Raw genomic sequence first — 16,159 nt, 5'->3', positions numbered from 1 at the left:
TTTTCTCATTAATTGGAGATTATAAGAAATTGATTTACCCAAATTAAGGCCCAAAGTTCTCGTTAAACCAAGATCCAAGAACAAGCTTGTAGATATCATCTGTGCATATAATGTCATTAGTAACAAAGTCACATTTTCTTTTTAATCAATCAAATAGGAGTATTGGGAAAAGAAAAAATTTGATGTAGTCTACCAAGACATTAGGAGTCGAAGCAAAATTGGCAAAATAAGGATGAAGGAAAAATAAAAACCACATTTAGCTATTGTATTACTTAAACTTCATTGAGCAATATTTCCTAATTCCAGGGAACACCCATGTATTGTCACACTTAAAAAAAAATAAAACCTAATAATACTAGTAAATCTCAAAACCTAATCATGTAGTAATCATGTAGTATTAGTAATGGGCCAGTCTCCAATGCGTATAGCTGATCCAGGCCTATTCTAGTTCTAGCTATCCTCCATTAAATGAAATTGAGGAATTGACTAGCCCCCAATGCATGATTTTGACTATTTGGTACTATGTGGCCCATGCTATCCTCCAATTTGGGGCACCCACTTATAAATGTAATTGAGGAATTGACCAGCTTATGAGGCTTCCACTACTATGATGGCCCATTTTTATACAATAACCTTTGTTTGAAGTTGAATTCTTCGGAAAAGTGACATGCAATTAAAATGGAGAGGAATTAGAGTGGAATTAAAATAAAATTTTATTAGGTTATCTTCGGTTATATAGAATTGGAGTTTTAAAATTAAAACTAGTATAATTGGTGAAAAGTTTTAGTTCAAAATTATACAAAATTGAACTAAACTTTTTTTCAATTCAATCAATTTCAATTTCTAAATTTCAATTCCATACAGCCTACATAGCTTATGACATTTGGACTAGAATTGGTGTTTTTCCTAGATCCATGAATTACTATTAAATTCGATTTGGGTTGGGTTGGGTTAGATTGGAATTTTTAACGAGACAATGTGTATTAATAACTCTTGATTAATGAAGAAGAGTTGGTGGTATTTGCTTTTAGTTTTATGTTTTGGTCTAAATGATACTCATGGGTGAACTTATAAGGATGCTTTATTTTGATGAACTAACCGGACAAATACAATTTTTCTTGTTAATCGGAGATGAAATTGATTTACCCAAATTAAGGCCCAAAGTTCCCTTTAAACCAAGATCCAAGAACAAGCTTGTAGATATCATCTCGACTAATATCAGAAGTAACAAAGTCACATTTTCACATTTTTTTTCTTTTTTCTTTTTGTCAATCAAATAGGAGTACTGGCCGCGGAAAAAAGAGATCATATAGGAGAGACAAGAATGTTGATTGACTTGTACCATATTGATGTAGTCTACCAAGGAATTAGGAGTCGAAGCAAAAAATGACAAAATAAGGAGGAATGGAAAAATAAAAATCACATTTAGCTATTGTATTACTTGAAATTCATTGACCAATATTCCTAATTCCAAGAAACACCCATATATAGTCACACTTAAATAAAAAGAAAGCATAATACAGTACTATTAAATCTCAAAACCTAATAATACTAGTAAATCTCAACCCCAGCTTCAAAATATGTACTCCACAGTAGACAAACTAGAGCCAGACCATGGCACTGGAATTACGACCATGTGCCCCTCATAGACAAATGCAGCGTCTTCCCCATTAACCTGACAAGCTCTCGGTTTCTCTGAAGCAAACACCCTCATTTCACCAGTTCCTTTCACCCCAACCCGAACCGAACCAGCCTCATCGTCGAACTCCAGCGACTGGATTGCGCCACCAGAATTGAGCATGTTCACTAGCCCAATTGGAGCAAAGTGGACGGACTTGTTTGCCAATGTTGTGACAGGAGAGACAGTTATGAGCTCAAAGTTGAATGGTTCAAGGGAAATTTCTATGGTCTCCGATGGCTTCAACAGCACCACTTTCTTTTCGCGGAACATGTACATGGCAAACACTTGCACTCCTTCAATGGAGATTGTGTTTGTTCCGTTCTTCCACTCAATGTCTTTTGGACTGGCCATGGATGTCACCAGATGGGAGTACTCAGAGAAGCATTTGTTAGTCCTAGTCTCGCGACACCATCCTCCTCCTTGGCAGTTAAAAGCTCCAAGAACACCAGTGAACTGTCACAAACAATTGGAAAAAAAAAAACCACTGTAAGATTGATGAAAAATTAAAACTATATCACAAAGCAAAAGTTGCTAATTAATAATCTTGAACGCAATAAAGAAAACGATCTAACCTTGTTCATGTTCCAAATTTTGAGCATGGTTTTTCCATCATGAAGAGGGTCTTGAAAGAGACAATCAAGAGTTGGGAGGGCAAAGTACTGGCAACGCAAGATGGAACCATCGGGCAACACCAAGCTCTTGAGAAGTTGGAAATTGTGCTTGCCGACGGAGTCACTGACATAAATGGGTCCGCCGGATATGGCCCGGGATGCGGCGTGGAACTCGGCGCAAGGGTGATTGGACTGGAACATGTCCCAATCGGGTTGTATGAAGTTCCCCATCCACAAGCTATTGTAAGCACAGTGCACCATGTGACACCCTTGTAGCCAGAATGTGCCATTAGGATCCCCAGATGGATCGGTGCACCAGAAATCATCTCCTGTTCATCAGAATAACATGAATATGTGTGAACATTTTGTCATCTTAGTTACACGCATATATATACACTACTATAAATTAATATATATGAAATTTTGACAACGTACCTACACGGCCAAGTGTTATGGCCTCAGTTCCAAGAAACATAAAGTCATTGCAATGCTCCATACTAGCAATGACACCGTTCCCATTGAAATGGTTCCTCACGGAAGATGTCAAGGCCTTGAAGTATGCCTTCGCCAGCTCCACTCTGCCACCGTAATCCTCACATAACATCTCTAACAACTGCAACAAAAAAAACACATTTAACAAGAGAATATTCAAAACTAAAAATCAAAATAACAAAATTAGTTGCAAACGTGCCGACCAACAAGTCAAAGAAAGATAAATAAAGCTATGATAATAAGGACATGTTTTAAGGTGACATGTAAGTGTCCAAGGTCAACGAATCTAACAGTAACCCAAAAAAATTGAAAGGCAATCGAAAACTAAGCGTCAAACAAAAAAAAATAATAAATAAATAAACTCACATGAATAACGTCCACTTTGACTCCATCAATCCCAACCGACGCCAAGTGGGAGTGAAGACCCTCGTACATCTGTTCAACCACTTCTGGTGGGACCAACCCAACACCATTGTTCACGATCTTATCAACGGCCAGATCTTCCATAGTCATCTGCAGACCAGGCGACAACTTGGGGACCACCACCTTTGATTCTGGTAGTCCTGCAACATTGGGCCTGACACCACCCCAGTACCCACAAAGAGCATGCCACACATACACAGAGTCCACACTCTTAAACTCCTCCTTCAGGTCCCTCACAAAGGCACCCATACCCTTGTTAGGGGCACCCGAGCCTGAACTTCTAGGACTCTCGTAGTCCCGAAACTTGTAGTTCTCTTGAAACTTTATGAGCCTGCATGGCATTTGTTCACCGGCAGAGGTCCGATTCATGCCTTCTTGGGTTAACGGGTCATCATCATGAGATATGGACTGCCACCCATCATCAAGAATCACCAACCCGGGTGGGCACCCACCATCAACCAGCCCTTTCACGCCCTCCAACACACCCTGAGGATGCACCGTAAGGTAAAATGCATCCCATGTGCACCAACCAAACTTATCCACGATACTCGGTGGAGTCTTCTCCTCCAAAAGCTTGAATGTTCCAAGATGAACTCTAGCAACCTTCATGGCCTCCTTCACAAGGGCAAACGGGTCGTCGCCGGTCTGCACGTAAAGCACACTCCGGTACGAAGCTCCGCTCACCTTGGTGGACCCGCTCTCCACACAAATGTCAACGTTGTCCTCCACACCGGGCTGAAGAGAAGCCCGAAAAGGGCCTTCCAAGAGTGGAAGAAGCAACACATAGGGACGACCGGAGTCGGATTTCTCAAGAACCACCATCTGCGTCTCGTTCTCGAGGTCTCCGCCGTTGGTTCCGATCCAGTGGGTTGTCCACCAGACCTTGAACCTAAAGATACTCATGAACTTGATGTTCTTGAGCTTTCCTATGGGAACAACATGCCGGCTTTCGGGTTCGGGAGCATTGAACCCGACAAAGCAGCCGGGGGTGGTTGCCTCCGCCTTATCGGTGGCGGCATAAGGAGAAGAAGAGGCTACAATATTGGAAGGGACGTCGGAGAGAAAGACATGGCCATTGGCCATGAAGTTTGAACCCTCCAAGGTTATTGATGACATGCTATAGGCATTATTGACTGTAGTACCAGAACCAGCTTTGTTCAAACTTGGAGCCATGGACGGCAACAGAGAAGTAAAGAATGCAAAGGAATAATAGGGTTTCGATTTGGGATGGGAGAAAGAGGGAGCAAAAGGGTTAGTTTTATAGAGGGAGAAAGGTACAGAAATGGAAAGTGGATATGTGAAGATTCTGTGTGATATTGATATGGTATATTTTGCTTTTGCGTTTGTGTGAATTGGTCGATTCATTTGGTAACTGCAAATTTATAAGGGGCAATACAGGGTTGTGGGGGAAGTTTGGGACGAAGGGGAGGGGGGAGCTACGTAGGGCGGTTGGGTTGGTGGGCCAGGCTAGAGAAGATTTTATTACAGTACTGTATTAAATAATATAGGATTATCCATAGAGTCTTTTTTTTTTTTAAAGTTTATTTTCCATAGAGTTTTGAAAAGGTTTCTTGCTACATTTGATTTATGAGTTAAGAATCACATGGTAACAAGTTTTTACATGGAATTGACCAATTGATACTGTGACATGTGTAAATTGACCCACTTGCCTTTTCTAGAGCTTTAAGAATTACGAACCATCGATCGCCTCATGGTTTTATGGTAATAACTTCCGTAAGAGAGATACTTTTCGGAAAAGGAAAAAAGAAAGAAAGGACCTTCCGTGAAGAGAGATATTTTCCAGAAAAGTAAAAAAGAAAGAAAGAACCTTCCGTAAAGAGAGATATTTTTTGGAAAAGAAAGAAAAATACTTCCGTAAGAGAGAAAATACTATATTCTGTATACATATTACGATAGTGTAACTAGTTTATTAAATTAATATCAACTTACCTTATAGTGATTGTGTACCACCACACCATCTTTTCAAAATTTTGTTAATGGTAACTAATTGTTGCCAAAATTAAATATAGTATATGTTAAAAATTGATATGTATAGTTGTAACTAGTTTAAAAAATTAATATCAACTTACCATATAGTGATTTTGTACCACCACACCATCTTTCCAAAATTTTGTTAATGGTAACTAATTGTTGCCAAAATTAAATATATTATATGTTAAAAATTGGAACTTCAAAATTTCTAAGAATATAAAATATAAAATCACTTTCTCATGTATTGCAATAAACGAAAAGGGTAGAGGAAAATTTATAATCTTATATATAACATAGGGAGACTTACCATAATTCAAGTTTTATTGTGCAAACAGTCTACGGAATTATTAACCAATATGAATTAATTCCTCACTAAGTGTGACTATTTCGTCACCAAACTGGGGTTTTTTTTTTTTTTTTTTTTTGCAAAAGTTTGTGTTTTTACCGATTTTTGGGATGAAAAAATAATAATAATAGTTGAAAACTGTGTAAATAATATTGTGCAAAGTGTTTACTTCCAAATGTGCAATTTTGAAGTGGCATCATTCTTAATAATATACATTAAACGATACACTTTTTGGAAGATGCCACTATTGTTATTGTTATTATTGGAATATGATGTTCGCACTCGTTAAAAATATATATATATATTCAAGACATTTCATTTTTTCAATTAATGTATCATACTCAATATATTATATATAAAAAACATAGTGCCTTAAAAATAAAAAATAAAAATTCTCTCCCTCTTATATCATTTTCCAAGTAAGCTTCAACCTTTTTCTTTTCCCAGTAAATCTTCTAACTTGATATATCAAAACATAAATTTGTAGCTGTTTAAATCAGTAAATAAAGATCTATTTTCTTTGTCCTATTTGCAAATTCTATCACAACCATTACTAGTGGAATGATATGCACTTGCAATGAAAAGGACATAAAATGGGCCCATGTTTCCACAATAGCAATAGCAGCATTTTTTTGTTTTTTAATGCTGTTAAAATTTTGCTGCCACACCACTGTTTTGTTGTAGCGGTCTAAGGATTATTATTATTATTATTATACTTATTGTTATTTTATTTTTATATTTTATTTTATTTTATTTTTGTCTGAGTAATAGTTATGATTTTTCCTTCTTTATAAATTGAGAGTTTGAGTAGCAATAGAGACATATTATGAATAATGGATGTGTATTTACTTTAACTTTAAAAAAAAAAAAATTTATTATGTAAAAATTTGAGTCTATAGTCGTTGTCCCTATTATAGTGTGTTATAGAGATTTTTAACAAATTTACTTTATCTACGTATAGTAAATGTACAAAGAGTTTCAATACATTATTTTTCATATGTGTTTCATTACATTAAAGTGTGTAAATTTATATGTTCAATATATATGTTCCCTTTTAGAATAATCGTTTTCCGTACATTAATGTGTTTTAGCACATTATTTTTTGTATGTGTTTCAGTACATTAAAGTGTGTAAATTTGTAATGTTTCCTTCTAGAATAACACAAATTTATATATTATATATATATTATTAAAAGTACAAAGAGTTTCACAATACATTAAAGTGTGTAAATTTATATGCTACGTATGTATGTTTTCTTTTAGAATAACACAAATTACTTATTTATTATCTGTTTTTATTTTAAAATTAATATACGTTGTTTAAAAAATTTCTATAAAACTCAAATTTTTAATAAAAGAAAATCTAATTATATAAGGAAATATAAACTCTTCTAAAACCCAAATTGCTTATTTATTATGACTTTTTTTAATACTAATAAGATAAGTAAATAATTTAGTCTTTCTAATTATACAATAAAATATAAATAACTTAGTCGATTTAGTCTCTACATCTTTTCTAATTTTATAAATAATATATAAATAATTTTCTAATATATAAATAAATAAAATATTAGTAAATTGTAATAAAAAATAGTCTTGATTTTGATATTATTTGGGTGTAACATAAAAGCAATTTTTTAAGACATAAAATAGGAGAAATAGAGAAATTACAAAATACTGCAATCGATAAATATGTGTGTGTAATATATATATAAGTGCAGGTATTAAGTGTCCAACTATAGATTATGGCTTATTGCCGTGATTAATAAAATAATAATAATAATAATAAAAACTCCCCAACAACAATTCACATTTTTTTGTTAGTGACGAATGCTTTCTAATTGGAATCTTCATAAGATTTAATTAGGGGTCGTGTTCGACGGTTTGAGAGAGAAAAAGCTAAGTCGGATGATTTAAGAAAAAAAAGAAGGTACTAACTGAAAATAAAGTAAGTCATTAATGTGTATCATTAATGTGTTTTAATACATTAATTTTTAATAATAAATTTATATGTTACAGATGTATGTTTCCTTTTAGAATAACACAAATTACTTATTTATTATTTATTTTTATTTTATAATCAATATAAAGTGTTTAGAAGAGTTTCCATAAAATTCAAAATAAATAGGTAATTTGAGTTTTTTTAATAAAAGAAAATATAATTATATAACGAAATATATAAAGAAAATAAATAAGTTAGTCTTTCTAATTAGACAAGGAAATGTACAAAAAAAATATAAATAATTTAGTCTATTTAGTCTCCACATTTTTTTCAACTTTTATAGATAATTTTACAATATGTAAATAAATAAAATATCAGTAAATTGTAATAAAAAATAGTCTTGATATTGATGTTATTTTAGGAGTTTGAAACACACCTATCAATAATTGAATTCATATTGTAAATTTTAATTAAAAATTATATTTCAATTTTATGTTAATTGATATTTTAGAATTTATAATTATTTAATTACTTTATCAAATATTGATTTTAAATTAGATTTTACTTACGTGCAATAGTACATTATTTTAATAATAAATTTATATGTTCAGTATGCATGTTTCCTTTTATAATAACACAAATTACCTAATTATTATAAGTTTTTATAATAAAAAGAAATCTAATTAGAATGAAATATATAAAGAAAATAAATAATTTAGTCTTTTTCATTGGACAAGGAAATATATAAATAATTTAGTCTCCACATCTTTTCTAATTTTATAAACAATATATAAATAAATAAAATATTAGTAGATTATAATAAAAAATAGTCTTGATTTTGATTTTGTTTTAGGAGTTTTAAAATACACCTATTAATAATTGAATTCATATTGTAAAGTTCAATTAAAAATTATATTTTTATCTTTTTTATATTGTGTCAATTTTATGTTCATGGATATTTTAGAATTTATAATTATTTTATTAAATATTAATTTTAAATTAAAGTTTACCACACGAACGTACAATTTCACTAATCTATCTACTATTATTAAATGTGTAAAGAGTTTCAGTGTTTCAATATTTATTTATCAATATAAAAAATTATTTATTAATTGATATAAAGTTTTAAAAATTACCTAATAAAATTCAAATTACTTAATTATTTATTTGTTTCTACAAAAAATTACCTAATAAAATAAATCTATAAAACTCTAAAAATTACCTAATAAAACTAAAATTACCTATTTATTTATTTGTTTCTAAAAAATATTACCTAATAAAATAAATCACCACTCTCAAATTACTTAATAAAATTTAAATTACAAATTACCAAATAAATTTATACTATTGCTAAAAAAGTTTATATAAATTCAAATTACAAATTACTTAATAAATTTATGCCATTATTAAAAGAATTTCTATAAAACTGTAACATAAAATCTATATCTATATCTATACTATTATTATAAAATATAATGACATTCATCCTGCCCCGACCAATTATGATTATGTCTTTATCATGAGATGACACATGTCATCATTCTATTAATTTAAGAAGCTTATAAATAAAAGCATGGAGGAAGGGTACATCTAGAAATTGAAAATTCTATAATTAATCAAAGAAGAAGAACAATAAGCACATCCAAAGTCGTGCACGAATTCTGAAGACAAATTTCTTCCTCAAATTCAACTTCAACAAATAACAACAAACACTTATTTAGTGTTTTTTTTTTTTTCTCCCCGTGATTCAACAAATTTAAAGAGTCACTAAACAACACTCAAAAAAATGAGATCCAGATTCGTTAGAACATGGATCTAAGCAACAAATGAGATCGAATCAAATGATATTTTCTTTCATTTGCGAAGATACATCAAATGATTGTACTCGAATTTTTATAAATTAATAATAAATTAATTATTATTTGCACCATAAAAAAAGTGTTAATGCATAATAATATATTTAATAAATCAATTGGTGCATAAAATATTGAAATAAATCAATTTGTGCATAAATAATTAATTCACCACATATTATCCTCATACTTTTTTTTTTTGCTTTATTTTTTACATGCTCATTATATTAACATTACATTAACTTTGACGCAAATCAATTACCAATTAAAATCAAATAGGTAATTGGTGCATAAAATATTGAAACTTGAAGGGTTGTAAGTGAAATTAACAAAAAAAAATATATTTATTAATTGATATAAAAAGAATTTTGAAAAGATTTTCTATAAAACTCTAACACATATCACCTATTTATCTATTTATTATGAGTTTATTTAGTAAAAATAAAATATAATTAAACAATAATATATTTAAAGAAAATAAAATAATTTCTTTAAAATCTACCACAAATTAGCAGTTTTATTTTCTATAAAACTCTATCACATTATATATTTATTATGAGTTTTTTAATAAATAAAATCTAATTAGACAAAAATATATTTAAATAAAATAAAATAATTTATATAAAACTCTACCACAAATTAGCTATTTTATTTTATATAAAATTATATCATATATAACATGTATTTTATCTATTTATTATGAATATATTTACATAAAATAAAATAATTTTTATAAACTCTGCCACAAATTATCTATTTTATTTTATTTAAAACTCTATCACATATAACCTGTATTTATCTATTTATTATGAGTTTTTCAATAAAAGGAAATCTAATTAGACAAGGATATATGTAAAGAAAATAAAATAAATTTTTAAAAAAGTTTATATAAAACTCTAAAACAAATTATCGATTTATCTATTTATTATGAGTTTTTTAATAGAATAAAATCTAATTAGACATGAATTATTAATATAAAAATATTTATTAATCGATATAAAAAATAAAATAATTTTTCTAGAACTCGACCACAAATTACCTTTTATTATGAGTTTTTTAATAAAATAAAATCTAATTAGACATGGATATATAAATTTAAAAAAATAATAATAATTCTATAAAATTCTACCACAAATTACCAATTTTATTTTTAATAAAAGTCTATCACATTGATAAGGATATATTAAAAGAGTTTCCCTAAAACACTGACACGAATTACCTAAACTCTACCATAAATTGACTTTTTTATTTTCTTTAAAACTCTATGACATATAAGCTTTATTTATCAATTTATTATGTGTTTTTTAATAAAATAAAATCTAATTAAGCAAGGATATATTTAAAAAAAAATAAAATAATTGATATAAAACTTTACCACAAATTACCTATTTTATTTTTTATAAAACTCTATCACATTAGACAAATGATATATTAACAGAAAATACATAATAATATAATAATACATATAAATATATTATAAAAGTGTAAAGAGTTTCAACATTTAGTATTTATTTTTTAATATGAAAAAAATATTTATTAAATAATATAAAAAGAGAACTCTATCACATATAACTTTTGTATTTATCTATTTATTATCAATTTTTTAATAAAAGAATATATAATTAGACAACGATATATTGAAATAAAATAAAATAATTTCTATGAAATAATTAAAAAATATATAAAAAAAATTCAATAAATTACAAAACATTCATGCATTGCACGTGCCCTTTTCTAATATAAATAAATGTGCACATGGGATGAACATGTTGAGACACTTTTTATTATTTATATTTTTATACACTTTAATCATATCGTGTTTTAACATATTTGTTCTAGGATTGTTGCCATGATAATACGAAAGCATTATCTTAAAAAAATAAAAATAAAAAACCATTTTTTCTCATATTTGTCAACCCACGCCATCTACCAACTTACCAAGCCCTTTAAAAAATATTCAGTCATAGTTAGAATTTTAACTCAAATTCACCATGACCAATTTTTAAGAATAAAACAGTTGTGTAGAGTTTATTTACCCGGGAAAAAGAAAGAAAAAAAATAAAAAACATACCCAATAAATTATAAGAATTAGAGTACCTTAAATAACCTTTCAAAAAAAAAAATAGAGTGTCTTTAATTTTTTTTTTTCCTCTACTCACTCGTCATTTTCTGATACTTCAACTCTCTTTTTTCCCTGTAAATCTGCAACTTGATATGTGAAAAATAATATTAATAAAAAACAAAGTAAATTTGTAGCTATTTAAATCAGTCAATGAATTTAAATGAATAAAATTTATTTTTCTTTTTCCTGTTTGCAGGCACGGACCTAGCATAGGATCTGTGGGGGCATCCGCCCCGCTAATTTTCCTTTTTATATTACTACCTATAATTTTTGTTAAAATTTTAAACATGTCCCCACTCAAATTATAAAAATACCCAACTTCACATTTTTTCCCCCTTGATTTTTTTTTTATTTATTCAAAAGATAATCCCTTCTTTTTTTTTCACACTCTACCACCCCCACATTTATGATAATTGATTCTCTCACACGGTGTTATATTTTCACTCAATTTTAAAAATACACAATATATTATTGCACTCATTGATATTTTAAGACTCAAAAGAAAGTAAAGTAAAACGGTTCTTTTATTTATTTGGGCTCGTTTGACATGCGATATATTTTATTTATTTCAGGTTTTATGTTTTGGTCAATATCAAGACAACCGGTTTGTTGTAAGAGTATTTTGGATAGAAATCGGAACCACGTTTGGTAAGGAAATTTTTTTTTTTATTTATTTAAATTCAGAAATTTTCTTTAGTTTATCTGTTATCGAAACACACAATAGGTGATATGAGTTTGGGCAAAAAAAATGTGACATGTTATGAACTATTTCAAACCAACATCAGCTCTCCCAAATATAATATGAGTCCAAATTTGAAGTCCAATATCAAAAAAATAATATAATAACACATTCCAAACATGCTCTTTACTTTTGTATAACCCATATCCACATTAATCTAGGAAGCACGAACATGACTAAGAGGTCAAAGAATTTGGGTTTCACATTGACATGTGGGGCACGGTTTGGCACGAGTTGGACAAGATACACAAATTAAATTATTTTATTTTTAAAAAGTTATTTACAATTTTTTTCTTCAACAATGCCCTTAAAAAAAATAATGTATCCGTCAATGCCTATTTGCAACTTCTAGCTGCAACACAATGTTAGTATTGGAACTCCATGCACTTGCAACGGAAAGGGCATAAAAACTAAGGGCTTGTTTGGTTTGTAATTCTGAATTATCTGAAAATAGAAAACTGTATAAAAATTATGTTTGGTTTAATTTTTTAAAAATTATTTTCTAAAAATTCAGCTACAAAAAAGCCTGTTTTTATACTTATCTAAAAACAATTTTATTTTTTATAAGTTATTGAGAATTATTTTCAGAATTATAGACCAAGCAAGGTATAAGTATCTACTCATAGTGGACCAATTGTCTGAGGAATATAATTATTGTTATTTGTCCGATGAATATTTTGATGCAACTTCGCTAGGTGAAAAGCATTTTTTTTAAAATAAAAAAAGCAGCCTTTTTCTCTTATTCCTCAACCCATCCCATCTACTAACTATTTTAAAAATTATTCTGTTATTACTTGCTACAATTTTCTTACTCAAACTCATCATGAGCATATATTTTTAGGGGAGAAAAAAAAAAGGGTCATACTCAAGATATTATAAGAATTAGAGTGCCTTAAATTTCCTTTTGTTATCTCATGTTATTTTCTGAATAAACGATCAACATTTTTTTTCCACAAGTAAATCTTCAACTTGATATGTCAAAAACAATATTAACACAAAACAAAGTTAATTTTTTTTACCTATTTAAATCTGTAAATGAAATGAAATTAAATAAAATTCAATTTTCTTTGTCATATTTGCAAGTTGGATCACACCCGTCAGCATTCGAACTCCATAGAAACTTAGAGCAATGAAAAGGACATAAAATGCAAATATCTAATGACTAGTGGTCGGAGAATATTACTATTATTATTATTATTATTTTATTTTTTGTCCGATGAATAGTTTGAAATATAATACCTCCTCACCCTACAACTAAAGCATTCTTTATAAAAAGCAGCTTTTTCTCTTATTCTTCAACCCATATTACCTACTAACTCCTTTAAATTTTATTCTGTTATTACTTGATACATTTTTTCTTACTCAAACTCGTCATGAGCATATTTTAATAAAGATGATGAAGAATTCGCATATACCAACAGTTGTGAAGTGTCTTTAGAAAGAATAACACGTAATGAAGTTTGGAAGAAAAAAAAAAAAAAAAAAAAAAAAATTGAATAAAGGCTTGTATAGATTTGACAATATCAATTTCAGAATCTCAATCATTACTTTACATTTCGAATTTACAAAGCATTTGAGAGTTCAAGTATAATACAACCTTTATAAATTAATGGATATTGTGACTACATAAATTTTATTAATTAAGCAAGATATTAATTTATCGATAAATTAATTAATTAAATATATTATTATTATTTAAATATTTAGTTTCTCAATAGTCTTAAAAATTTAATAAATTTTATCAATTAAGATTCAATGTATTGTACTCATTTAATCAATTAAAAATATATTTAACTAATTAAATATTTAATGTATTATACTGTTTAATAAAAATAAAATTCGATGTATTGTACTCATTTATTTAACTAATTAAATATTTAATGTATTATACTGTTTAATAAAATAAAATTCAATATATTGTATTCAATGTGTACCTTTTACTAAATTACTATTCATTTATGTAATAAGTGGGTCTTATAGAAACCTTAAGGGAATTTATAAAATGTATTACGCCCATCTTATAGTACTTTGGTCCAAGTTAAGACCTACTTAATTTATTATTTAAAAGAAATTGTTCATTTATCAAGTATTAATTTATAATGGTTATTCTGTAAACCGTACTCATTAATTAGTAACATTAAATGACACTTTAACAGTACATAATTAAATTACTCTTTTATTTATTTATTTTTATAGAACATTATTGAAGCACTTCTTGATTGTGATACAATTTTCTACAGAAAATATATATATATATATATATATATATATATATTTTTTTTTTTCATAAGTTGAAATTAGATAGTGTCAATAGCATTAATTCACCTTATATAGATAATCTATCAGTATGTGTGATCTTGTTAAGAACTCCAACTTTCTTCACCGCATTACCAAATCTAACACCAACCAAAAATTTCTTAAGAAATGATACAAATTTTGGTCTTCCCTAACTCTAACCAAAATGCAATTTGATGATTCTCATTAATTTTTGTTTTCAATGAACAGGAGAAATATTTAGACAGTCTTTCAGGACTATTGGTCCAAACTAATCACCATTTAAAAAAAGAAAAAGAAAAAGAAGAAAACTGAATAAATGTTTTATGTTCTTGATACAATTATTTATGTATTTAATATATACCATGTAATAAAATTTTTAGATGGTCTTAATTCGTTTAATACGTGATTAACTATTTTAATTAAACCTCAAATTGAAACTTTTTTATAATATATTTTCTTACTGTTTAATAATTTTTGGGAATAAAGTGAAATGAAACAGTGGACCAAATCCAACAACTCCCCGTACACATGGCACAATACTAGTCAGTCCAGCAGTCTCCGCTTGGCACACGGAGACATGGTCTAGTCCCAAGGCGGTCCGTCAACCGAATCAACAAAGGATTTATCCGTTCCAATACAAAAAGTTGGAACTATAAAAAAGAAAAAGAAAAAAAAGAGAATTTTAAATACTAAAAACAAAGTGGGTTTTGAAAAGTGTCTTAGCTCGAATAGCGACACGTGGCTGTTTTAATATTCTAATTTTATGGTTAACTTGTGGATAGTTTTATTCAAAGCGCGTGGGCCTCTATTCTTGATCTTTCTGGGCCACCGCGTCGTGCCAAGTTTCATTACAGTTACAGAGTTTTTCACCGACTCTTGTCATATTAGTCTCATTGGGCCCACAAGAACCGACCACTCCTAAAACCCCGTACTTTTTGTAAAAATAAATTTTAAAATAAGGTGGCACGTGACTTGTCTTGGAGATGGCACGTGGAAAACTTCAAGGACAAGCAATATGATAATATGTGGGCCCACCTAACGTCATACTAATTTACTCTTCTCATCCTAAAAATAGTGTCGCTTAAACTACCAATAACAATTAGTTTCAACCACCATTCAGTACCAATATAAAACTGCAACGTAAAAAAAAATAACTTAATTGAACCTTGACTCAAGGTTCAAAAAGGATAAAAAATAAAAATAAAAATAAAAATAAAGTTTACATCGACTTTCTCTAAAATGAGATTTGTCCACCGAACAAATGATCACTTGTAAGACCTATCGTTTTTGGAATTTAGTGACGAATGAATGAGATTAAATTTTTCTGACCATCCACATCTTAGTAACAATGCTTTTTAATTGTGGATACCATTTTAAAGCCCACATAATGATTAAAAATTTAATCAAAAATTTATTAGTCATAAATTCCGATAACATTTAGATCATGTGCGGATATAGATAGAGAATCCTCCATCATGGATTAAAATCATCTCTGGTAATTTTTTTTCTCAATTTAATGAGCGGAGTTTATCACTATCAATTGCTAATTACGTTGAATTTGCACCAACGAAATTATAAATTTCATACACCATATAAGGATACGATAGAATTTTTATTTTTAGATAACCAATGGAGTTCTTCCGGTCTATCCTATTTATTGGTGCTGATAATTGTTATTGGAA

At 28.8% G+C, this 16,159-nt stretch overlaps 1 protein-coding gene across 1 annotated transcript; it reads right to left on the bottom strand.

Moving 5' to 3' along the window:
* Nucleotides 1-1,405: 1,405 nt before the first annotated feature.
* LOC132284460 (probable galactinol--sucrose galactosyltransferase 5) lies at nt 1,406-4,623 on the bottom strand. Its single transcript, XM_059786571.1, has 4 exons — nt 3,151-4,623; nt 2,728-2,905; nt 2,254-2,621; nt 1,406-2,134 (listed from the first exon to the last, which is right to left on the bottom strand). The coding sequence occupies exons 1-4, from the start codon at nt 4,570-4,572 to the stop codon at nt 1,574-1,576; spliced, it is 2,529 nt and encodes an 842-aa protein (XP_059642554.1). The 5' UTR covers nt 4,573-4,623; the 3' UTR covers nt 1,406-1,573.
* Between the last annotated feature and the right edge of the window lie 11,536 nt (nt 4,624-16,159).

The sequence above is a fragment of the Cornus florida genome, unplaced genomic scaffold (genome assembly GCF_030987335.1).
Source record: "Cornus florida cultivar Cherokee Brave unplaced genomic scaffold, ASM3098733v1 CherokeeBrave_3.0.0_Hap2_Chr11, whole genome shotgun sequence".
Taxonomy (NCBI): Eukaryota; Viridiplantae; Streptophyta; class Magnoliopsida; order Cornales; family Cornaceae; genus Cornus; species Cornus florida.
The sequence above is the reverse complement of the archived record's forward strand: the minus strand, read 5'-3'. Positions and strand labels throughout refer to the sequence as shown.